At 41.0% G+C, this 26,486-nt stretch overlaps 1 protein-coding gene across 2 annotated transcripts in view; it reads right to left on the minus strand.

Moving 5' to 3' along the window:
- Positions 1–876: 876 nt before the first annotated feature.
- The window catches only part of LOC115396064 (seizure protein 6 homolog), a 102,138-nt gene continuing 76,528 nt past the window's right edge, over positions 877–26,486 (minus strand). The window contains exons 5-18 of one of the 2 annotated variants that reach the window (XM_030101824.1): positions 19,713–19,898; positions 18,381–18,549; positions 17,693–17,859; positions 17,407–17,601; positions 15,898–16,036; positions 6,420–6,616; positions 5,493–5,687; positions 4,890–5,081; positions 3,998–4,192; positions 3,740–3,778; positions 3,525–3,633; positions 3,346–3,442; positions 2,661–2,734; positions 877–1,341 (exon numbers count right to left, since the gene is read on the minus strand). In XM_030101824.1, the coding sequence (XP_029957684.1) occupies positions 2,708–2,734; positions 3,346–3,442; positions 3,525–3,633; positions 3,740–3,778; positions 3,998–4,192; positions 4,890–5,081; positions 5,493–5,687; positions 6,420–6,616; positions 15,898–16,036; positions 17,407–17,601; positions 17,693–17,859; positions 18,381–18,549; positions 19,713–19,898 (1,907 nt within the window). In that variant the 3' untranslated portion in view covers positions 877–1,341; positions 2,661–2,707. Of the gene's footprint in view, positions 1,342–2,660; positions 2,735–3,267; positions 3,443–3,524; positions 3,634–3,739; positions 3,779–3,997; positions 4,193–4,889; positions 5,082–5,492; positions 5,688–6,419; positions 6,617–15,897; positions 16,037–17,406; positions 17,602–17,692; positions 17,860–18,380; positions 18,550–19,712; positions 19,899–26,486 lie in introns of those variants that run through there. The other variant, XM_030101823.1, reaches the window with a different exon arrangement.

The following is a 26,486-nucleotide window of genomic DNA, read 5'->3' on the forward strand; positions in this document are numbered from 1 at the left end:
GCCGTGATGCTCGACAAAAGGATCTGTTCGAGGTTTTTAAAGTGTGGGAGAATGAACCTTCCTTAATTTGAACTCGATATAAAGTTGGTTACTGTCATAAATAATGGTTCTTCAATAAACCTTGTTTTATAGTTTTAGTTGATCTCTGTCACACTTAGAGTAGATGCTGTTTGGAGAAATGTGAATTTTGACTTATTTCTTTTGATTTCATGAAAATATAACCAGAGGGAAAGGTCCTGACCTGTCCCTTTTTATTATTTTTATTTATTTTTTTTTTTTTGGAGCTCACCTGCCCCACACTTTGAAAACCGCCGTGTTGGATTACAAAGGATAAGCACAAAGGAGATGAGGTCTATCTACAAATATAACACAAGCATGCACCACAACACCACCCCAAGTAAACACCCATCTGTGACACACTCAACAGCCAGCGTGTTATTATCTAAATTCAGTAGTGACTGCACGCTGTCTCTGTATTTCACTGGGTATTGTCTCGGGGTGAGCTCATGCTGAGGTGCAACCACATTCTGGTGCATACACAAATTAACTAATTCCTACGTATCATTTGAAGCGGACTGTACAGAGTGACTTGAGAACTGTGCTATGTGCATAGCTAATGTGACTTATTCTGAAAAGGTGGAAGTGAGGAATCCTCTGAGGCTATATGCAGTTGGAACCACACATCAGCAGGTAGGAAAATATCTGGCGTCATTTGTTAATTCAAAGAGAAACTGCATGTTTGAAAAGACCGAAGTGAGCGCCAGGAGCTAATACTGTCAGGCCAACAAATGCAAAATGATACATAAATGAAATATTCAGTTTTACAAACATGTTCACAGGTGATTTCTCAGGTTATAGTCAGTCGTGAGGCACTCATATTGGACAGGCAGTTTATTTACAAATAGCAGACTCATACACACAAAGAACAGAAAGTAACAATGGCAAAAACTCCCCCCCCCCAAAAAAAATCTAGAGTGACAGGGAATTAGTGTCCAACAGATGTCGAGAATTAAGAGTACCGTCACCCTCAATCTATTTCACTGACCCAGGGCATCAACAAGTACTCAAAAACATACAATCACCATTGGTCATCACCGGTTTACTTTATAAAAATATCACCATGGTGTTCCACAGATTCACAGAATTGATCGCGGAAAGAAAAGACATATTTACAGTAATACACAGAAAGAAGAAACAAAAAGAAAATATTTAGGGAGAAAAAAAAATAAAGACGGTAGGAGGAAAAGATGAGCAGTGCAGAGAGGGTCCCAAAAGGCAAAGCTTGAGCAATTCTTGCTTTAAGGTCTCTAAATGGACACCTCTTAATCTTTTTCATTTGTCCTGTGAAGACCAGACAAACAGTCCATTAAGGAAACAATACCAGAGGAAGGAGCAGGTTGTGAAATGAGCTTTTTCACTTTTAAATAATCACATTCCGCAGTTACAAAACAGCTGCGGCTCAATACGACAATCATGGTTTCTATTTTCTTCTCTCTCTGTGATTTAACGTGCATGCAAAATTAACAATACGATGGAAGAACAACATGCAGAGCTTTTTATATGCCCACACTGAAAACTAACCGTGAATAAATAGCAAAAAACTTCCCCAATAACTCAGATGAACTTCGATCGTTATAACACTGACTGCAAACTTTTCGCCAATCAGAAGTGTTTGAAATTAGTTTGTCTGTAAAAATACTTTGTATGCACCATCTGCAAACAACTTCAAACAATTAATTGTTGCACAGCTTAAAAGAGGAGGATCAAAATTATTCTGGTTCAGGGATCACATGAGATCTGAAGTGAGACCAGTAATATAAAAGCAAAGAAACTGAGAGATAATAACTCTACAAGTTTTTTTTTTTGTTTTTTTTTAAGTTGCAAATTCAACATTTTTCTTTGCAAAAATATTGTAAAATATCCAAAAACTACCTGCTTCATGTGCTGGTAATGTAATGCTCTCTTATTCTCTTCGTATTTTGTTGCATTCATAAATGATACTAATGGCTAATGGTGGGACTTTGAAGTTTATTTGGCTCTCCAAAGCTTCTGAGAGATCTGAAGTATTTCTGATATAACAGTATTTCTATTCAGATTACTATGGTAAGGAAAAAAATATGCAGAAACTTTTTATACAATAACATACATGCAGCCTTCTGTATTTATTTAGTATTTAAGATTCACTCTTGTCGTTTGGCTTTGATGCTAACGCTGCATTGCTCTGCATTGTTTAGGCTTTATTGCTGTAATACTGATCTCTTGGCTCTGGTGTCACTCACTATTGTAGTATGAACTCCAGTTAATAAATAAAAAGATGAGTAACTTGTTTTGACAAATTACAGGTAATGTTTTCTTTGCAAGTTTTGTCACGTTTTGCAAAGAACCAAGGGACTTTGCATATGGCATAACAAGCATACACACACCATGACAGCGCAGCATGAAAGGATGGGACGACTCATGACGTGGTTGAGACACTGAAAATGGTCTTTTGTCTATTCATGAGTGAAATCTTGCAATACTTCAAGACAAAACTTTTCCCAAGTAATGGGTTTTGTATATATACACATAAAATGGATTGAGACGAGACAAAAAAAAAAAAAGTTCCAAAAGGATGACTGACGTGAAGATGATATGCTCTCAGCATTAGAAGGGGATCTCACCTTATAGTTGTTCTGCATTACAGCCAAAGTGGAACCACTGGCATGTTTTAGTATCTAGAATGATTCTGCCAGTGCTGAAGGAGCAGAGAAAGACATAAAATAACCAAGAAAGTCATTTTTACATAACATTCTATGGCCATGCTATGGCAACTGGCTTCATTTACTGTATTTTTATTTTATTTTATTTTATTTTTGTTTTGACTTATGAATAGAATGGAAACAAGCTCAGGGAGGAGAAGTAAATGTATTAAAAAAAATCATTGTATAAGTTCTTTTCAATGATGCAATGACCTCATAAGTCAACTGACTATGAAAAAGACAATTATTTACAATCACAGCTTCATTTTTACAGACAAGCTTGAGCAAACTGCACATTTCCAGAACTGAAGACTGAAGCATAAAACAAGTGGCGGGTTGGACATACGGATGAATGGAAATCCAGGATGCTAATGACTTCTGACACAGAATGACATGAAGGAAACTGTCTTGGTGTCACAGTTTCATGTTGAGACCACATGAGTTCCTGCTGATGGTTGATCATGCTTATGAAAGAGTAAGCGAAGGGTGCCCTCTGCTGGTGAAACACGGGATGACGACAGGATGGCAGCCAGATGGGAGTGGATCAGGACAGCACGCTGGTGTTGTGTGAGTCCACGTCTTGCATGTTCATGGCATCTGTACTTACGCCGCTCTCGTATATAGGGTTGTCGAAGGCTGACTCTTCTGTCATGTTGTCATATGGTGGCGAGGACGTTGGCATTCTGATGGTCTTCCCCTGGAGTCTGAGCACAGAGCAGGAAAGCACACTGTCAGCGCTCATTCAATTGCAAATGGAATGCATGAGGTTTTTTGGTTCGGACTCACTTTGCGAAGTAGACGTAAATAGTGAGGACAACCACCAAGACGATTGCAGTAGGAATAAAAACTGCCAGGGCAATATTGGTTCCCTCCATGTCATAATCCATATTAACAACTGGAGGAAAAAAAAACAAAAAAAAGCACGTGTTATGTCATATTTACATAAACCGTTTACATCAAAAGTATACATTCAATTTGAAGTGCATTCAAGCACAACTCACCATCCAGCCTACGTTCATTCACAAACTGCGTCGAGGATGCTACAAGGACACAATTACAGTTCAGCCATTGTTTGTTCCAGTTGTATGTGGCACAAAGTACCATGCATATAGTGCACTTGTGCACAAAAGAAGCAAAATGCATGCACAAAAAACACAAATCAATAATGCATAATGTAGTTGGCATTTCATTGCATTTCCAAGTGTTTTGAGGGTTGTTTAAAAAGTAAAGGATTTCTATATTGTGTGGGTAGGACGTACCTCTGCAGGCAGGAGGAGTGCTGTTCCACTGTGAAGGGTGTCCGGGGATGCAGTAGATGGTGGCGTGACCCTGCAGCTCGTAGCCGGAGTGGCAGGAGAAGGTCAGTGTCTCCCCTGCTTGGTAGAAGGCCTTCTCAGAGCTCTGCAGGCTGGTGGAGGCAGCACCAGGGTTCCTGCATGGCTCGTACTTTTCAGCTAAAAAGGAAAATAAGAAATTACAGGAGTACTCGGATACTTTTTCTGATCCCAGTATATTAAGAGAGACGAACGACCACACAGTGTCAATGTAGAGGTCTGAATTAACCTCAGATGCATGTTTTTTGGACTAGAGGAAACCGAGGTGAGAATGTTCCCTCGGGGCGCTCCTTAGACGGGTCACCAGTCCGTCACAGAGCTAACACAGACAGACACACATCCACACCTGTGGAGGAAACTGAAGTAGGCTACATGGAAAAAAACAAAACACAACAACAACAACAAAAAAAACCCACGGGAACATGCAAACTTCTGCCAGAAAGACCCAAAGCACACTCAGGTCAAAGAGAGGGCCTATTGCTTACCACTCCTCCATCACATAGGCCCTCATGGTAACATGTCTTGATCATAAATATTTAGTGTTCTCACTCAATAGCAGGCATCTCCAGCTCTGGTCCTGGAGGGCCCCTGTCCAGCATGTTTTAGGTTTCTCCTCACTGTGAAACATCTGATTGCAATGATTGACTCCTTCTGGACCTTCTTATGAGCAAGGACACAACTAAGACACGCAGGACAGGATCCCTAAAGGACCGGGGCTAGACACACCTGATATATTTCATTCTATAATTGAAGGAAAAAAATGATGACAGAAAACGGTAAAGTATGATGTCAATCGTCTTTGCTTTGTGGCACTTACGGACACACTTGGGAAGCCTCTCATTCCACTTGGGCTTCGCCGAGTCCCGGTTGTAGCAGGTGAGGACGTTGGCGCCGGACATTACGTAGCCCTTGTTGCAGAAGAACTGCACGGTCGAGCCCACCGTGAAGCGGGTGCCTGCGATCACTTTACGGCTGTGCTCCACGTTTCCGGGGTCCGGACAGGTCAGAACTGGCATATAGGAAGCACAAGCAGTGAGAATCTGTTCTAGTGATGGTCTGATAACTGTTAACTTTTTACAAAATAAAAGACAAACAAAACCTCAAAATGCCGTCGTTTATTCAAGTTGTTCATGATTGATCATACAAAAACCATTAAAAATGGCGAAACTGTAAAAAAAAACTAAAGTCCATTTATCATTCAAACTGAAAGAAAAAATAAAAACTACCATCATGCCTAAACTCTAAATCTTGCGAATTTCCTGCAGCCTGTTTGTTCAGACAAAAGCTCACTAACAGAGCGAGTTCAGATCAGTTCGCTGTGACACCAAAGCAGAAAGGGAGTCTCAGAGAACATGATCAGTGAGCTCTTATTCTCTCACACTCTCCCAGCGTGAGCAGAGCTTTGTGTGCTTCCTCTCACCTTCTTCACATTTCGGCACATCTCCGCTCCAGCTGAGATCCCACTGACACATGAGGATCTCGGAGCCCACCAGCTCGTATCCCGGGTAGCACTGGTAGGTGACGACGGTGCCGTGGATGAGGTCGGGGTGGGATGTGCTCTTCCAGCCGTTGGTGATCTCCGGCAGTTCGGAGCACGTGTCGTTCCTCGGCACCTCTGCGAGCGAGGCAGGAGAGAGGAGGGAAAACCTTGGAAATTAACTACAGAAATGTGAGCAAAACAAGGGGAAGCTATCACACTGCGAGCGGATTTATTCTCAATATAATTTCTTGTATAATACACGAATAAAATTTTCATTCTTTAAACAAGATTTGTGTTGTAAGAGGGTTGACGGGTATCCTCAAGGAAATTCGAGCATTAATATGCAACACCCCCTCCAGGGACTGAATATGACTGCAAAATGTTCCGTTCTTTATACACTAAACAGTGACAGTTTGGAAGGAAAATGTAAATAGAAGCCTGCGATGTTTGCTTGGAGGAACACAGCATGTGGTTTGGCACTACTCCGTCTGTGGCTCCATCACTGCAGCATGCACGGCCAGAAGCACAAAGCGGTGGACAAAACCAGCTGATGTTCAAGTGCATCCTGTTATTGTGAGTATTTATTTGCTGTTAGCTAATCCTAGTCATTTGGGATGAAGCCTTAGACAGATAGACAAAGACACAGCGAGAGACAGGAAGGAAGAGGCAGGAAGCAAAAGACTCAGGCAAAACAACATTCTCAGATAGATAGATAGATAGATAGATAGATAGATAGATAGATGGATAGATAGATGGATAGATAGATAGATGTTGGGGCTACTAAGGTTATTTTTATACTTTTATTCATGCTTGCTGGATTAATTATATACATATAACAGATTCCTATGTAACAGAATTGTGTCTTACCAAAGAAGTGAACCACAAATCCGTTGTTGTAGCCATAGATGTTTGTGGCGGGATCGGACTGAAACTGGATGGTGACGTCTGCCATGGAGGTGTAGAGCTTGAAGTGAGGCCTCGTTCCACTGTACTGGCCCAAAATGTTGGCAGTCAGGTCATCTCCGTCATAGAAGGTCAGCAGGTCATTCTTCCCCAGGTGGAGGCTGGAATGGATGTTTCAGGGAAAAAAAAAAAAAGACAATTATGTATATTTTCCTGGCTGAAATAACGGCTTAAACTTTGGCTGGACGGCCTGAGCACTGTGCTCAGAGCTCTAACTGTGAGCGCTATCCGGCTTCGCTGATGAAAGCAAAAGCCGATGATATTAAGCCATGTCAGCAGTACTTGGAAAAGTTTAATTCTGTTTATATTGGATGGATCCAATGTGAAGTAAACACTAAATAATTCATGATTCGCGTCTCTTCGCCGACCACATTGCCTTCATGAATATGTACTAATGTGCATATATGGGCATGGTACAATAAGGGAACACTCCAAAGAAATATGCCATTTTAATTATCCTTTATCAGCCTCGAAACAAAACAATGCAATACATCACAAATGGCATTACAAGAAAAACAATGGCACTGAAGACTTGAAAAGGTAAATAAATACCTAATAAGTAAATGTAAACACCTAAATGTGGCCCTGCACGCTAATATTTTTGAAAAATTGAATGTCGGGGAGTGAATCCACCATTTGACAGAAACTCTGCCGCCGGTGATTAACTTAAGAATGCATTAACCTTTCCCATTTGGAGATTCATATTTCCTCGCTCTCTTTATGGAGCATCAGTAAAGCTTGACATTTATTCACACACAGGGGAAAGCGGACGGTGAGAAAAAAGGAAGCAAATGATAAGCCACAGAAGTTGTAGATATAATAGGGAGGGGGAGGCGGTTGCTCTTTTCGCACCTTAAAGCTGGTGTCAAAATAGCCGTGGAGAGCGACTGTATGTCTGAATTTGGTCGTGTAAATATCGACTAAACTGTGCTGATTAGAGCACAATGCCATCCTCACAAGTGTCTTGGGTAAGAGAAGCGCTTTTAAAGGTATGAATCACCCGTCCTACAGGAGCTATTCCCCCCATTTACTCTTCGCAAGCTACCAATTAAATCTACAACATATATTTGGGAGGCCAGTGCTTGCTTGAAAGGTAAGCTAACAATCCTCACTTCTTTCTTCATTTTCACAAATGCAAATTACAAGTTGGAGTGCTTGCAAAATGTCCGGTTTTTCTATGAGCTGTGATCACACTTCACTCTGTCAATGCTTTTGTTTACTCATGCATTTCCTTCCCTGCAAAACAAATTCACTGTATTAAAGTCAAAAATGTCTTAATATCGCGTAAAATGTCCTAATATCACATGATAAACAATAAAAACATTGGACACATAAGATGTTTGTAAATGTGGCTTCTGAAACAGATTGACCCAGTTGAGGATTTGCATAGAAATACATTTTCATGGACTCAACCAAAGAGTTCTATATTCAACGTGCTGATAGCATCTTTGTATTTCACTTATGTGATTGAAAATCTGAGCCTACATTCCCCAGTTGGAAAGAAAAAAACCCCCCAGAGCAGCTGAATAAAAAAAAAAGAAAAAAGCAGAATGACAGGCTGCTGGTTCAAATCACGGAGGTCACATAGGCATAGAGAGTGATTGCACAGCGAAAGCATGAAGCCTTTAAACAATCCACGTGTCTGTGACCGGAGGCCAAAAATCAACATTAATCTCAGAAGCAGGTGACGTTTAGTCATAGAGACTATATAAGTTTATCCAACCAAAGGATGCTGAGTAGAGTTGTGTAGAAAATGCTGGCTTTCTGAATGGTTAAAGGTTATAAAGAACACAATGTATGGAAGACGCCACTTCCCTTTACTAGATTCAAATGGGAAATATTTCTCTCACCTGGTAGTTAAGCTTGTGAGGCGTTTAAACCAACCACTGTTGTCAAATTCGACCTTGTGCTTATTTTTAACTTCACAGTTTCTTTTGGTGTGTGTTGCTTGTTTGTTGAATGACTCATCCCTGGTTGTTTCTCTATTCACACTGATTACTCTGTGAGTCGACCCACCTGTTTGGCACACTGTATATATAAGTAAAAGCAATAGACTTGGACTTCTTCCTCCCCAAAGAAGACTTGTGCCAGAGCTGTGATGGACAGTGCAATAAAATACTTGTAGTGGAGTTAAGCTTGAAGCTCCAGCTACTCTTTTTCTTCTCTTCTCAGATTGACTGTTGGTGCCCAAGAGGTTAGGCTACTGCAGAAAAACTGGAGAATATTCTAAACTTAACCAAACTTAAGGAGCTTTTTTTTTTCCTCTTCTCCTTGAAGAGACTCTGCAGCAGATGGACCCATGTTATCTGTGATTGACACAGCTAGTGCCTGAGGGAAATGACCACAGTCTGTTTACCGCTCCCAAATATATTATTCACAACCTCTCCTGCAGAATGTCCACATTACCTCTGAGTATGCACAACTACTTAGTGTGGAAAAAACGCTGCAATTTCAATAAGATTCGCCCAGATTGCCAACAGATCATATGGATTTTATGCTGATCATTAGCATCACTGTTATACCGAGCCTATGATCGATTTATCGAAAAGCAAGACAATACAATTCTAAAACATGAGTGGATTTGACAGGCAGCGCAGACTTTCTGCTTGAGGAGAAATTTGGACAAGCTCCTCTGCCTTGACACGAATGATGAAGGCATTGGAATGAACTGATATTCTGAGTGACACGGTGCTCCCTCTGGTCAGTTCAGAGGTCTGCAGCTTCTCTGCAGCGGCTCCCTGTAGCTTTCACAAAGCTACAAGTGAATAAATAGCTTTTCATTCCTAAATGTATTGCACAGCAAATAGTCTTACGTATTTTGTTAAAGCTGTCTCATTGGTTCAAGGTAACGAACTTAAATAAAGGAAGGTGCTCGGCAGTCTTAAAATGAAATATTTTTAAGCCTATTACTCAAAAAGCAAATCACAGATAAAGAAAACTTTCAGAGGAAAACAAAAGTTAAATGCAATGTGGACAGACAGGAGAATTCGTAATTCCTCTGATCAAACTGTCTTTGAAGTGTGGGTATTATTAGCCTCCTTATTTCTCACCATGTTTACAGGACTCAAGCAGGCCTTAACATCTCTGCCAGATTGTTTATTTCCACACAGACAGGCTCCCACTGTGCGCTACAATTAATGTCAGTCGTTCTGTGGAAAGTTTTTATGCTGCGTTATCTTCGCTGTGAAGAATAAATCTGTTTTGAGGCTACAGGACAATTTTATTTGGTTTCAGGAGGGCAACAATGGCTCATCTGGCCTGTGCAAGGGAGTGATGGGAATGATAATGTCATCTATGAAACCTCCATGAGAGCACATCATGTACATACACACGTACTGCCTTCAGATGGGAAATCAACAGAAAAAAACAAATGAGGTTATCAGGCTAAAGGCTACAGTGCTGAATATTATTGTCGCACCCCGGTTTGATGGAGGAATAGGATTCACCCTGCGCACATAGCATGGACTGACAGCCAATAGAGATTTTTCCGAGAGTAATAACACTATCTCCAGACTGCAGGTTCACAGCCCTCTCAAGAAGTGGACAGAGTCTCATCTCATTCAATCACAATAAATATGAAGTGTCCATCCAAGAAGTCCAGAGGAACACCGCAGCTAAATTGTTGGTCTCTCTTTTTCCCCCCTCCTCTATCTCCACATCTCACACTTCATTTCTATTCAAGCTCCCCTCTACCTGCTGTTCATGTCATCAAGCCTCTCCACCATATCAGCACACTGTATTTCACCTTATCTTCTCCCAGAGGTTTCCCTGCATTCAGAGCGCCCGAGAAGGAGGGATGTGGATCCGTCAGTTGACAATCAAACCGTGAGATTACCTCCAGTCCCTGCATTTCATCATTCTCAAAACAAACACGCCTGCCGCTCGCATTTGCCACACACTGAACAGGTTTAGACATTATTCAGTCATACCAAGCATAGCTGCTCTTAAATCTTTCTCTTTTCACAAGATTCTATTATTTCTGTGCTTTTCCTGTAATGGATTTCACTACAGGTCCAATTAGGGTAGCTTATCAGCACCGTTAATTCGTTTTCTCTCGACTCTAAAATGCTATCATGTTAGTGCTCAATAGCATTTATATTTATCTTCATCTTTTCCGGACTACTGTTTTACTGAAGTAGGACAAACCTGCTTCTAGCACTTCATTTCCACTTCAGAAATCTAAACAGGTCAAGAGTAAACCAGTGTGCCTGTCTCATTTTTCCTGACGGGCTCATACAGCGAACATTTATTATGTATTATTATTTTAAATGTTTTTACATGCTCTGTTGTCCTCTTCAGTTTTTATGCAAAATACTTCTGCTCAGCCATCCCTCAAAAACCATGAAAACATCAGCTTAAAATTTAGCGTTTTCCTTCCAGACCAGAACAAAATAGTCTGATATTCACTTTAGGACTGCAGGACAGGTGTTCTTTTTAATTGCCAACTCTACAGTAGCAAATCACACCTAACAACATCACAGTGGAGCTAACTCCCACTCAAGGACAACACTGCAGGCAAGTCCAAAAACCTAAATAGTCACCCCACTCTTCAGTCACTATCTCTCCAAGAACCCTGCAGTCAACTTTGATTTTAAATTTTCCCACTGAGGCCATCTATTCACTTAGCTGTCTGCTTGAAGTGTATTTCAGACCCCGGTGACACCCCTGAAGAATGCCAAATGCGCAGTGCCTTTGGTCCAGACTTGCATAGCACTCAGTGGTGAGACACTGCAGGCCACTCAGCTTGCCTTTTCTGCAGCAACCTGGCAATTGCTCCATCCAAATGTCATCCCACCTGGCCCCTTAATCGTTGCCCCCTCAAGTCATGAAAAGCACTCACCCCCCAGTCCTGTGTTGGAGGCTGGTAACAAACCTAAGGCATGTTTCACCCTGTAGCCTCTATTTTTTTTTATATCCTCCGGACATCATCTTTTTAGTTCTTTTTTCGGAGATAGCATTGAAATTTTTCATCACGCTTGAGAGGTTTTGCAGATCTGACATATGCAATATTCACTGTTTAAGCAACATAAATTGTTAATGATTAAAATGTTGGAAAACTGGTGACGGACTAAAATTATTACTGGCTTGAGCATAGGTTAGAAAGAGAAACAAATACATGAACTTATCTCACAAATGTACAAGCAAACTAACTTTATGAATGTCAATATATGTGCCTTATTGATAGACGTCTCCTCCACCGATACAGCTTGAGTGTGCGCAAAGTTCCAAGGTCTGTTTAAGAGGGAACTTTTTTAGAGAATTTCTGAACTCCTCTGCATACTAATGGGGCCAGCTCAATTCTGCGGATGATGGGATGACAGTTGTTTTCTGCATGCCTCCGGGCGTTTTGTCACCTTCATTGACCTGTCAAAGTTTTAAAGAACCCAACAAAATCTCTAACAGAATAGAAATTGCCTTCAGCGTTGAGCTTTCAAAGGCAACCTTCTACATCTTCTCATGCACACATTTGACATTTGAATTGCTCTGCTCAGTTCAGCTAAATTCAAATAGCAGCCATACAGTTTCCAGACACCTGCATGCAGCCACCCCAATGCGTGTTCAAGTGCAGGTAGCATGCAGTGCTCCGAGTCTCCACAAGAGGACTCTACAAACCTCTCTGCTTCTGCTCAGTATACTGACACAAACATCAGGCCAGCTGAAAAGTCATCCTTATCATATTGTACTCTAAAGCATATGTGTGATTACAGTCAACCCTGAAAGCTAACATCCACATGTAAATCATTTACCTAGCTATGTTCCACAGGTGGGGATATCAGCTGTAACCTCTTGTCTCTGGCTCTTGCTCGAGCCATGCTCCATGCTAATTAGCAGAGAGCCAGCCCTCCTGTTTGGCCTAAATTAATTAATCAGTCCTCATTATGCACACTGCTCCTCTGTAATTGCCAGCACAGGCACAGTGATGAATGATAATACAGAAAACATTCTCATTAATGTGGAAAAGTGTGTGCCCACCCTCGTAATGAGACAGCTCTTATCCACAAGAGCCTTTTGTCACTTCAACATGCATAACGCATGCACACAAACACACGGAGACGCAGATTACATGTTGACCGAGCCTTTAGGAATGCTGCTCTGAAGCTGAGCGGGCCAGACATGATGGTAATGGCGGGGTCTGCAGGGATCAGGCAAGCTGTGGTTCTCCACTGCCATGAAAGCCACGCATGACCAACCTCGAGATAAACTAAAGCCGGCCACGGCACCATTAATTTATAGTGAGCATCCTCTTGTGGCCTGGATTAAAACAAACTTAAGTCTGGAGCAATTTAAAAATGAGATCTCTGAAATCAAAGTTGTTTACTTCTGCATGGGGAAAAAAAAAAAATCCTCTGATATTTTTTCCGTTTGTTTGTTTTTACCCTAGGTGCACGGGTTGACTTTCAATATCAGATATTAATCACAGGGTCTTAATCTCTGTCTAAAGAACAGAGCGGCTTGCAGGGTCACAGAAACCGCTGTGTGGCATTCAGACACTATGTTTTCTGTTGCTCTCCTCTGATGCTATTATTCCCTTTTGATCTGTGGATCACATTTGAGTGATGGCTCATATCGCAGCGCCTGTAAGCCTGAGAGATAAAGTTTGGGGAATTATGCGTATTGTGACCAAGCAGCGGCGTGCAAAACCGAGCATGTACAGAAAGCATCTGCACTTCCCCAAACCCTCAGTATGCTGCAGATGGAGGAGCAAATTAAGGACTTTTCAGAGTGAACTGAGTACACTGCATCAGAGTCACGACTGACTGAATCAGTGACTTTCAGTATTTGAGCTCCTTACAATGGAGACTGCGGGCACTGTTCTCAGCTCTGCTGAGAGTCCCATAGTGTGACTTCCTTCTTAAGAGCATATTTAAAGGCTGTAAAATGTATAGAAACAACGTTTGATAACTCAGTTGATGCCGAGGTGTCCGTCTTTATGCGTCATGCTCGCATGGGGCACAAGTCTGAGGGACTTGTGGGTTTCGTGACCCCCTCTAAGTTTCGGTTCAGAGAGTCCAAAACTTCCAATTATGAAACAACTGGGCAGCAGTGCTGTGATATAACAAGCCCGTTTTACCTGAGTCAGCTACCACGCTTAATCCCTTTCTTTCCCTCTCAGTCCCAACCACTGCAAGGCACAGCTGCAACATTCAGTGGCACCAGTGATTGGCTGAGGGCATATTGATTAACTTGATGAACATTTTGATTATGATGCTACCACACTGTTCCCTCTTTTTCTTTCAGCCAGGCAGGATCAGCCTAATTTAGACAAATGTTCCATGCAACAGTGAGTTAAATATTAAACACGGATACAGGTGTTTTATTGGCTTCCCCAAAGAAAACAGATTGTTAACCTGAAGTTGGTACCAGTTAGTTCTTGATTCAATCACGTATTGATATCAAAGCTTTAAAAAGCAGCAGACTAAAGGTAGGAATATCTCTGGTTACGGCTGCTAAGTGGCGTTTTGCATTCAAAATCCATTGAGAGAAAGCACTGTAATGTTGTGATACAATGTAAAATGTATATTGTTATATCTATATAAAAAGCAATTATTATTTCACAACAATTTACATTTGTAGCCACATTTGTTTCACATTACATATCCTTTATGTGTTTTGGCGCAGTACTGGCAGGCAGTTGTTGTTCTGGAAGAGATATCCTCTTTTTAAAGGTTGTTATATATCACAGTTTTCATAGTTCTTTGCTCCGGGCATTGTAGGAAAGACACCCAAACAAATTCTAACCCGTCTGTTGTTGTGTATATAGCTCACTCTTGATATTGTCGCAATGAATCTTTCAAAAAGTACTCATAAAATCTGCAAAGTGATTAATGATTTCTATCTTGGTGTGCCCTCGTCCGCACTATGTACGTAGTAATTTAGTAGTGTAGGTGTTAATCTATATTGCATCGCTATCTTCCTGCGCTGCGTCCAGACCTCGTGTCATTGCTTAAACTTATCAGTTTTAGCATCGTACCAATATAAAAGGAATTATGGCTCAGGAAAAACATCACACCTGAAGCAAATTCCGGCATGTGTAATGACCACTGTGACCAATGGCTCACAATGGACCCAGTTTGAGATTTGTCTGTGGCTGTTTTTCTACAACCCCAGGCGGTATTCCCACCGGTTTAATTTTAACCTCTCTGTGCCCTCTTGTGTACAAGTGCTTCAGGCAATAACACAAATCACTTATGCTGGAGCTTTTGTGCTCACCATCGGATGCATGTATGTGGTAATATTTATGGGAATCGCTCAGCTGAGACGAACGGATAAATCCATATACGATAACAAGACAGTGATGCAGATTCTCCTGTTCATGCTTAAATAGCTTTGGGATTTTTTCTAAAGAAGTGCTCCACGTGAGCCATAAAGCAAGCAGGGTGATGTGATTTTTTTTTTCTCAGTTGAATTACGATCAGTAATTGGTGCACTCTGATGTGTGTGTGTGAGTGTGTGTGGTATAAAGATAGGGCTTTCAAAGTGTGTCTCTTTTAATGCACACCAACTAGTAATGCTTGGGCCAATCTAAAACTTACTAAAGTTTTTCAAATTGTGAGATCATATTATTGATGACTCTGATCCACACACAATAAAAACCTTAACTGCTCCAGATGCATTAATTTGAAATATTTTGACATCTCTTCAAACAAATACGCAACTATCAAAACTGTTAATTTTGTCTCCATTTCACTGTTTTAGAAAAAAAATATGTTTTTGGCAAATACTGAATAATTTCCTCCTCTATTTATTACCTTTCAAGAATAATTAATTAAAAATTGAATGTTAAAAAAAAAAAACTGCATTGAAAATCATCCCCCCCGACGCCTATTTTTTTTATTCCTGCAATTCAAACTTGTCCGTTGCGCCCCAGGAGATGTCCACCCCACACTTTAAATCCCACTAGTGTCGAGGATAATTCATGCAAGAGTGATGGGTGAAGGTGAAAACAGCGTGTGTCTATTTTGACATCTGTGTGCATGTGTGCAGAATTACAGTTGGGTAGGCTGGATAAGTGGCTCAGAGTAGTTCACTGCCAGAGCATATTCATTTCAAAGCCAACTCTGAGGCAGACACCAGGGAAGTGAGAGCATGGAGGCTTACTGGCTAATCTGGTCGGAGAGCGGGCTGGAAGCAACACAGAATTCTTAATGTAGCGGATGTAAGGTTTTTTTTTTTTCTTTTCAAAAATGGGAAAAGACTAATTAGAGACTGCAACTACAGGAACGCTTCCCCACGTGCATGTTGTAATGTGTCAATGTGGATGAGGGAGAAGACAGCGAGGCAGCAGAGGAGGTTTAAAACTGGAGACGGTTTGACAACTCAGGGTCAATGCGACCTCCTTGTTGTGCGATTTCCAGTCTTACACCAGGGTGCAGTTCCTTACACTTGAATGTCAAGCATGATCCTCTTGTCCTCTTCCACATGGATACCCCAGATGCAGTCTTGCCCCTTGTCGTAGGCCTCAGGCCAATTAGGAGACAGCACCACACCAGCAGAGTCTGTCATCTCGCCACTGCACACGGCTGCAAAACACAGACGCTACAGGTTAAAACTGAGACACGGAAGCAAAAACATTTCAAAACAGAGAAGTCAGAGATCAATTTATCATTTATATAAAAAAATGAGTCACAGTAAACAAAAAAAAAGTTATATTTACAAAAATTCAAAGACATCCAATTATCAATATATCATCTTCAAGACATTTGTCCAACATGATTATCGGCAGAAGCAAGCAGGAAAATCAACGAGCCCCGGACTGTTTTTTCTCTTGTGATACCACTTTGTACCTGAAGATGGTGTGTTGAGTCATTTCAGTGAACATGACATGGCATCAACAACAACGACTGCAGGCACCTGGCAGCCTGCAGAGGTGGGGTGGGCCAGAATACCATGCTCCCCACAACGCCCCTCTCAAGCTCTACCCTTGCTAACAGCACCAAGTCAGCTTTCAGTTCAACAATAAGTTTAAATGGTGAATAGAATTGTAAATGAAACCATCGCAAGACAGATTAGGTTTAGCCTACTGATGATGTGTTGTTGCAATAGTAATTCTGGTCCTGATCTTACATCTCAGATTTTCTGTGGAAACGCAACGAAAATATGAGATGCGGACTGAAGGCAGGCTGAGGGCTACAGCAAATCACCACTCGATGCACAAAAAAGTGACTTTGCTCAAATCTGACATGATGAACCTTCAACCACTTTGTGAGTTCATTGAATAGGACCACAGCCATAATGGCAAATGAAACACAGCAGAAATTGAGTGGGCAAGCTCCTTGGCGTGATCCTTGTAAAACTGCATACTAACACAGAAACACTTGGTGACCGTGACCCACGAGAGCAGAAATTAAATTTCCCTCATATCTAGCTTTACTAGAGAGCTTTTCAATTCCGTTCTGTGGCAGAATGACCATGGAGGCACTGCAGACCCGTGGTAAGGTCAGCGCATTGTATCGGTGTGTATGTGGGAAGAGTGCCGCAAAGAAGAGAGGGAGAGGGCTCAGAGTTAAACTGCTATTAAACACAGTGCATAGTCTGCGCACTTTGACAGTGTTCATCTTAGGCCAGCTATTGTGTGCCTTTAATCTGAAGCACTTCTGAAATCTGCCCCGCAAGCACACATATCAAAGTAAATCACTGTTATAATTTAAAAAGGAAATTTATCACGGATCAGAGGAAAGCAGCTTAGGAAGATATAGTTAACTGCCAGTGGTACTTTTAATAGTTGAACAAAAGAACTTTACCAACCCCTGCAACGATCAAGCAGACAGTGTAATCCTTGGGTCCTTAGGTCAGTCATATCTGACTCTAGGTTTTTCTTTGGTGGAAACACATTTTTAAAAAGATTTAATGCTCCACAATTACTGGGAGCAGATGGAATCTGTTGACTTACCCCTGCAGGCTGGTTCAGTCTCGTTCCATTGTGGGTTTTCTGAATCCACACACTCAATCACCACAGAGCCTTGCTCCAGAGTGTATCCAGGGTCGCAGGAGAATTCGACGACTGCGCCCACGCCGTAGGTGGAGTCACTGCTGCTGAAGTTACCGTACTTCACAAAAGGTTCATAGCACATTCCTTTGGCGAAAGCTGTGAACAGAGAGGTTGGGATATTATATGTAAGTGGCAAAGCTGGCAGAGGACGCTATTAGCAATCTACAGGATGTGCACGACTGGTCACCTTCATATCGAATAGCCGCGCCGGTGGAAGTCATCGTCCCATCTGTGGTGAACTCCACAAAAAGATAACGCCCAGTGCTGAGCACGCCCTCATTTGGCAGGTACTCTACCTCATAGGAGTCATACACCGGGGGAGAGTCGATGTTGTTGCCATTTTTAATGAGCAACCTAAAAAAAAAAAAACGAGCACACAGGAGGGAAGGAAGACAGATTAAAATAGATGTAAATGAGCCTTGAAAAGTAAAAGAAGAATGGAAAAAAAGAAGAAGTTACAAGCTACCTGAGAGCTGCTCACTGTTCCAGTTGTGGCTGTAATAACTTTGTGATAACATTCTACACTCTGTAATGAGGTGAATGGCCATGCATGACAATGGCCATATGGCTCAGTAGTTAAGGAAGAAAAGTGAAATGCAATTGCCGTCTTCAATCTCTCACTACACTCAAGCTCGTTCGATTCATTTGCTGGCCAAAAAAATGTCCTTAAGCATTATAATGATGAAAGGTTCTTCTAAAATCACCTGTCACTCCCTAAAGATTTGGTCATTTATAGCCTTTAAAACCTTAAAACTCAATTTATAGAAATACTCTATTTTTTTTTTTTTGGAAGGCTCTGACGTGTCCGTGCTCTCGCTGTATGCTTCCCTACACTGCAAATATATGGCTGATTGTTGGCAGTGCTCATAAATCACCTGTCATCGTCCTCTGCCAGAGCCACCTTCTCAAAGTGAATATGAAGCCGATGGCCTTCGGGGGCTTCCAGGACCCAGTGGCAGGTCAGATTGTTGCTGTAGTTGCTAGGGAAACCAGGTGAGACGATGCGACCGTAGGTGGCATTTTTTATCATTCCCCCACAGGATGCTACATGTGAAGAAAAAGCGCAGGGGAGGGGGAGAGAAGAGATGAAGAGGACAAAAGAGTTGGATGGCAAAAAAGTAGATGAAAAATGTAATGACACCAACTGTGGTGGTAGAGGGGGGTTTCGGCGAAAAGTCACTGTCTGAGTAAAGATTGCATCAATATCCCATGGACTTTGGCTGGGCTACATGAGGCAGCTCTTTCGGGTCTAAGAGTGTGTGATTGTTTGTGAAGAGAGCAGCAAAACGGTGGCAGTATCAGTTCGGAGCAGCTGCAGGCGGCAGCACAGTGAAAGGCTGGAAGAGGCAGATGAGCTGTTACCAGTAGGAGAAGAATAGTCATGTGGTCCGTTTCTAATTAAGGAAACCCGGTCCATTGGCCTTGTTTTGTCCCGTCTCCAAAGGCGCGCTCCCCGCGCTGCTAATCACATGCAAGCACACCTATTTGGCCTTCAAGTGCAACTAATCAACTCGGTGGGAGAAAACCCGGTGAAAGCCTTTGTTAAACAAAATCACCTGCTTTCTCAAGGAGACCCGAAGGCAAGCCGGCACACTCCTTACTTATTTTTATAAAAAATTATTTTGCAAACAATTCAAGCATAAATATAGTAGGATTGTAATTATTTCTCAAGTTTTATAATTAAATAGTTATTTGGAAAACATTTGAGTTGATTCCAAGCCGAAATACATATTTAAATTAGGAACCTCACAGTCCTGGAAGGTATTTCTGCATAAAAATGAATTAAATGCAAACTAGTCTAGTTAAGGTGAACATTTGGATGTGTGCGGTTATAAGACAATTCATGTCATATCACCATAATTACATTGAGAGCTGTTTTTGCCGCTACCGACGAGTGTGGGCGTGGGCTGGGGGTGAAGGTTTTTACAGACTCTGCAACAATACAAAAATTTGTTTTTGTGTTACCGAGCCGTGAGAAAAGAATGCACATAATTTTCTCACAGTTCCTGTGTGGATTCGACTGGTCATATATTTGGTAAATGGTGAAGTATGAAATCTCCTAGTCAGAGCGAATTTTGCTCTCACCTTGAGAAAGCAAAAAGATTTTCTGTGGTTTTGTAGAAAATGTTTCCACCGTAGCTCCCTCATCGCCTTTTACTGCTCCAGAATGTGTGTAAATGTGTTGACAGGAGTGGTCGGGGCCTCACCCACACATCTGGGCTCCTTGCCGCTCCAGTAAGGCGTGGTTGCGTTACGACAGGTGAGCATTTTGGGTCCCAGCAACTTGTACCCAGTGGAGCAACGGAAAAATGCTTCTCCGCCAGGGTGGAGGTGTGTCACGGAGACCTCTCCAGAGGCCGGCTCTTTGGGAAAAGTGCAACTCAGCACGAAAGCTGGAGAGGAAGGAAGAAAACAACAGGCTGACTTCACTTTTCCCCAAAGTATTTCTGGCATCTGTCTGGCTTGTAATTAACCCAAAACCCAGTTAATACTGTCAAGAAAAAAAAAAAAAACCCCTTTAAAAGTGCCCATCTCATGACTTTGAAAACACAAGTGCCAGGTGCCAGTTTGCTTTTGTTGCTCATGTCAGAGAAACGCAGAAAGAGTGGTGATTTTTTTGCCCTGACCTGTCTGCCGTGATGAGTATGTCAGTGATTAGAGAGAGGGAACCTTTAAAGACTGAAAGCATGTTTATGCCGTAATGCAATGCAATTATATCCAGGCTAAGTTAATGAGATAATTACCAGTTCTGTAATTACAGTGCAAACAACAACAACTCCTGGATATTCCGACGATGAAACAGTTTTTTTTAAGCGACCCACTCTCCTTTGCTCCTTTTGTGGTTCATGTTTTTATTCGAATAAAGTTTTTCCGAGACATACTATTCACTGTTCAATGTGGTATTTGTCTATTCATGATCCACTCATGCACAAAAGTCTAATTCTGGCCAAAAACTGCCAACAATGTTAACCGGCTCCACAACATAATCCTCTGTGTCCTGCATTGTGTATAACCCCCTGCTATTTTGTTGCATTGTTGACCGTGTTGTCTGGCCTCCAAACCACCGCTGAACACACAAACATATGGGTGGGGTGGGGTGGGGGGGGGGGGGGGGGGGCGGCGGGTGGAGGGGAATGGGGTTGTTTTTCCTTCTGTCCTCTAATTTCCATGCCTCTGAAACACACGCACAATTACACATGCTTTATAAAGTACCTTCAACTCTGTTTATATGCGCTCCGGCTCCTAATTGCAGTTTACCAGCACACGCAATATGCAAATGTACGAAGACACGCTTGTGGCGGAGCGGTCATTTACGTCTCTGTGCGGTTCGGCGCGGAGCCGAGGATAGGTTGACAAATAGAAGTAATGGTGATCAGTCCAGCATCAGAGCGCGTGTGTAATGTGATAGCTGGAGGAAGAATTGCCTCTGTGGTGGTTGTCAAAGAGTTGCAATAGCAGCTGGGGCAAGATCAATGTTCTTGGACTTGCTTTGCATTGTTGTTCTGTCTCTGTTTTTAAATAAATGGCGTACGGTGGGATGGAGTTCCCATGGATAATGAAGTAAGCTAACCAAGTCTTTAATGGATGCTATTAAACAACCTTCTCTTCCTGTCTAATAACCACACTGTTCCACCTCATTAGTGAAGGCACTTTAATGGTCCAACTAAAACTTCTAAACTTCTTGAAATGCAGGCGCAACAAGAACAGGCAATGTAATTGGGCACGCTATGGCTTGTGTTACAACAATGTGATTGTGCAGCTGCAAATATACAGGGGTTTTCTTTATTTATTTATTTATTTTTAATAGCTTAAACTTTACTGAACCCATCAAAGTTGCGTGTCATGTTTGAGCTTAATGGAGCTGATACTGGGACTATTTAAGTGCTAATAGAGGAGCAGGAAGAAAACAACAAAGAAAAGGTCATCTGGAAGAACTGTTTGTTTGGAAACCAGATTTGCTGTCTTAAAAGCAATTATGATAATAATTGGGCATGAGCCATGTAGTGTAAACACCTTAATCTTCTTATGATAATATGATTAAGAGTATTCGGTTTACTGAATTTAGATGTGGGCTGCATCCAGCAGCAGGATCCAACCATTTCTTTTTTTTCATTTTGTTACATGTGGATTCTGCTGCTTGATTCCTGTCCATGCGTATTAGCATGAATTAATTAACACATGACAATATCCCATCCAATATTGAAGTTAATACGTGCTAAGTAAATTAAGTCGCAGTAAAATAGGATTCTTTTTAATCTGGTTTAGGAAAATTAAGTGCGGTCCAATCAGATTAAATCCAGGCGGATAAGGCAAACATCAACTGCAACATATTGACACATAGAGGAGCTTAATGACTGGCCTCCTAACAACATCATAAACGCAGATGATTCACCAGCGACATGCAGAAAGCAAAACAGACACTTAGGAGACAAGAGGCTCAGGTATAAAATGTGGAGAAAGCAGTAAAGAGTGCAGGAAGATTAGACTCCATGCAGCAGCCTGGATTAGTGCTTGCACTTGCAGACAAAGAAACAACACTTTAGGGATGTTTTCTTGTGCTACCTCGAAGCCAAAATGTCATTCTATCAATCTCTGAACTTGGACTCTTGGGAAAACAGCCCTAAATGCATAATGGCCATAAAGGTTTGTGAAACTACTGACTTATGTTTTCCTTTTATACAAGCCACTGGTTACAACCATAATGAAACAGGCTTTTCCTTTTGCAGTAAATCAGTGAGCCACAGGGATGAGGTACACTGCCCCTGGGTCATTCACTCCATTCATAGTTTATCACTAGCTCCAATGAACCTAGTTATTGCCATTATCATAGCAGCATTTACATCCCTATTGAGCATGCAGTGGGAGAGCCAGAGGCAAAAATTGTGGAGCCAATTCCTGAAGTATTAAATTACGTGCTGCCTCCATTCCAGTAGATGTGGTGCTGGGCCATAAAGTCTGATTGTTTTGCCATTAGAAATAATAGATCCACGGCGCAGACAGCCAGGAAGATTAGCTCATGCTACTGTAGAGCCACGGGAAACAGATGTGGAGCTTATGTTTTTTTAAGTTATTGTTTCATTGGAAAGCAGAGAAAATAGTCACTTTGGTAATGCACAGGTTAAGACCTCAATAACAAAACCATATGGAGTAGCGTTTCAGATCAACATGTCACTAATGCCCAAAGTTACCAAAAGTATTTACAATCTTTCTGTAAACAGACTAAGGGAAAAAAAAACTGGTCAAAGCAGAAATACTGACTCAACTCATCTAGTATAAAGATTCTGAAATGTTCTTGAGCGCAAAAGCAAACACTGTTTTGAATTTTTTTGTCCGATATAACTATCTTTAAATCATCACTGAAATAGCATCATAGTCTTAAGTCATACATAAAATCATTTATGTGAGAAACACAGAATTTCCACAACTTTGAAAGTATAAGCCTTTTACGATCAGCTATTATAAAACTGCCTTGAAAACCCTCAAGCTTTTCATATTCATTCATTCAAATTCATTCAACTTCGAGTTGTGGAGGTTTAAGCCGATAATCAATATGTTTTGTGTGAAGCACGGGAAGTTTGTCAATATTGCTGCTGGTGTTTTTAAGTGTACCACAAACTGTACACTCACTGCTTTCCCTCCACTCTTAACTTTCCTTCTTGTTATTGTTCTGTCTGATCTGACATGCAGTCATCAGCAGATGGTTAAAATAAGTTGGTTCTGATATATGTATTCAAATGTATTTATTAAACATAATCAGGAAAATTAATGCACCAGAACAATCTCCCTAAGTGAAAGTATTCTCACTTTACCTCCCACATCTTCTAATGCCTTTAACATCAGGACATAACACAATCTTAGTGGGAAAGTTCACAAATTAAAAAGGACAAAAACATGGAAAAAAAAAGTCCCCAATGCAAGACTACTACTTAAATTCTGTGTCCTTAATAAGCGTAGGACAGAAAAGACAAGCCACAATCCTCTGGGACATAAACGGCACAGTTTTAAAGATAGAATGTGCTTTATATGTCATAACCAATATATGATAATGGGGCATCTAAGCACGAGCTGAATGTTCTTTTAGTTTACTTTTGTGAAATCACAGTGATTCTCCACAAAACCTGAAGGATGTGTGAGTTTTTTTTCCCCTCCTTATTCAGACATCAAGTGAATCTGTAAAGATTTCTTATGAAATATATTATACATCATGTCCTCGTGGCCTTTATCACAGAGCATGAAGTACTTCATCGTTTTACCATCCTCTCTAGTTCAGTAGTCAGTTGACTGTCCACAAATATGGAAGCATGGTTGTGATTTTGCGGTCTGATAATGACTCAGTTTCTTCAGTTCCTGTCAACGCTTAATCAACAATTAGAGCGCACTCTTCAAAAAGTGTATTTCCAGAAAGAGCACTGGCTCTGGCTCCTGCAGTCGCTCGTTCCTGCCGCTAACGAGCCTCATTCAGCCGCATGCACATTTCTTCATTTGCCCGAGCACTTCAAATTGAGAATGCTGCTCTTCAGCTAATAACGGACGCATGTCATTGACGAGGGCACAATAGATGAGCTGAGGAAGCCAGTAATAGTAAGTTACCCAGTCTATCTGGACGAAACAAAGAAAATGCATTTCAATTTAGGCCTAATAAACTGCTGCCATGTTGTATGTGTTTCCTGGATCCTCGCAGGTGGAGGGCTGGAACACGATCAAATTCAGCAAGGTGAGGGCAGGAGATAATGAAATGAGGTGGCAGAAAACACAGCAGAAATAATGAATGTAGTGCGGATTGTTATTCTATTTAATAACAGTATATTTGGAGAATATTATCCGTTGTGTTACACTGACATTTAGGCTGAAATGTGTTTCTGAGCAGAGAACATTGTGCCTCGTCTAGTCAGCTATTGTTTTGATATTAAGATGTAACAGCAGCGGTTTGCAGGTGACTTGTGGGAGAGTCTGGCTATCACCGAATCTAAGCCGCATGTCCTGGCGGTGCATCAAAGCATTACCTTTTACAGAAAGATCAATAGTGTTGTCTCTGGGAAAGTGATTCAGTTGTAGAAAGCTGGACCATAGTTCTGCCTTGATATGCCCTATTGATATTTATGTGGCTGGGTTAAAAACTCGATTTTAATGGTCATTTACTCAATAGAGGCTATTAAAGAGAAATAACTTTGGACTGGAGGCAGAATCTCATCAATGCTTTACTTCGAACTTGTGGAAAATATTGGCTCGCTGCCAGAAGCAAAGGCCCTCTGGCCACCTCACATGTCAATGCAGCTTATTAGTTAAAGCTACACAGTGCAGGGCGTTCGCAAATGACATCAAGAACATCCGCTGCGTTGGAGCGCTCGCCAAACAAGCTCATGCAATTTTGCCTAAGCCAATCACTGCCGGACAGTCTCTCCATGTTTCTAAATCGGTTTAACACTGTGGATTGCATGTTATATACGCCGTCTGTGAAAGGGTCAAGCACACTGACTGAGCACCTGGTTCAGTCCTCGTCAAAGACACAAAGTGAAAATGTAAATAAAAATAATAAAGATAAATAAAGATAATCTGACAAAATTTTATTCACTAATATGTTTTAGCAACATTTTTAAAATGAATTTAGTGAATAACACAAACATAAATGCTCTGACTATTTTAAAATACTTGAAGTCTTACATTAATTTCTGACTGTGTCACATCCATTTCTTTGTGGGATAAAAGCTTCACACTGTAGTGAGAAAAGTACTAGTTTGACTATTTTATTATGAAATATTACTACTTAACTGTGTAATCATTTCAAGATTACCTACTAAAAACAGAACACAAATACATCTTTGCTTTCTATTAAAAAATACTATTATTCAAGTTGATTACTTGATTGATTTTCTTTCTGAACTCTTTGAAAAATACAACAGTGTGCTTGTCTGTTTACTCCTAATTACTCTGTAGGTGCATATAGCTGTTCATACATTTCAAAATTATGATCACCTCTGATTCATTTATCCTGCTTTCTATCTACTTCTCAAGAAAGAGCGTATTCCTGTCACTTATCCATTTGTGGCCATAAACAGAAGGTGAAAACTCACAGACTTTATCGAGATAATGAAGACTTATCAGTTTCACCTTCAAATTATTTTTATTTAAACATGTGCTGGGTAAAGACATTCAGCTGAAGCCAAGATTTTTCTGGCTGCAAAACTCCCCTGAAACTCTCTGATCTGCCCCATGCTTAAAAAACTAAAACAAACAGCTTTAAACAGTTTTTTCCCTCTATTTTAAATGCCTGTAAATCAACAGTGGGTCAGAGTGGAGCCTTTTGGCATGTAATGACTATGTGTTTTTATGAAAGGTGCAAAATATTTCACAGACTCTTGAAAAAATTCAAGCTCTGCTGTTAACATTTAATCTCCCATCCAGCTGTTTTAGAAAACAGATTTTCATCACAATTTGCTGCAAAACACATTGTGAAAATGTGCTTGATGCCTTCAGCATCATATACGTTTGTCATTAATGAAATAAAAAGATATGAAACAAATCGTTCAATTGTTGCTTTGACACCTCAATTAAAAAAGTACTTCAGTTTTTCAGGAAAAAGTAACTTAAATTCACCAACAAATTGCATTGGTTTTGTAAAATTTTTGTTGGGCTCATTTCCATGTGTAGTATTAATGTTAGAAGTTAAAAGTTAATATTTTTCTTTTTATATTAATTATTAATAATAATCTGTCTGTTTTGTTTCTTGTGGGTTTTTTTACATTCAGATTCTCTTGTTTCAGGCTCCTAGACTTCCCGTCCTTGTGTCTAATTGCTGTTCCCTGATGTGTTTCACCTGAGCCTGAGTGTGTGATTGTCTTCACCTGGTGACTGGGGTATATGTTGGGTGTCTTCAGCCTGTTCGGGATGTTTGTTCGTCTGTGTTGGGAGCTCGGCAGTGCCTCAGTCTGTGTTCTGTGCGTTTTGCCTTTCCGGTGTCTCTTTGTTATCTCCTGTGTTCT

Source organism: Salarias fasciatus, chromosome 10 (assembly GCF_902148845.1).
Source record: "Salarias fasciatus chromosome 10, fSalaFa1.1, whole genome shotgun sequence".
NCBI classification, from domain to species: domain Eukaryota; kingdom Metazoa; phylum Chordata; class Actinopteri; order Blenniiformes; family Blenniidae; genus Salarias; species Salarias fasciatus.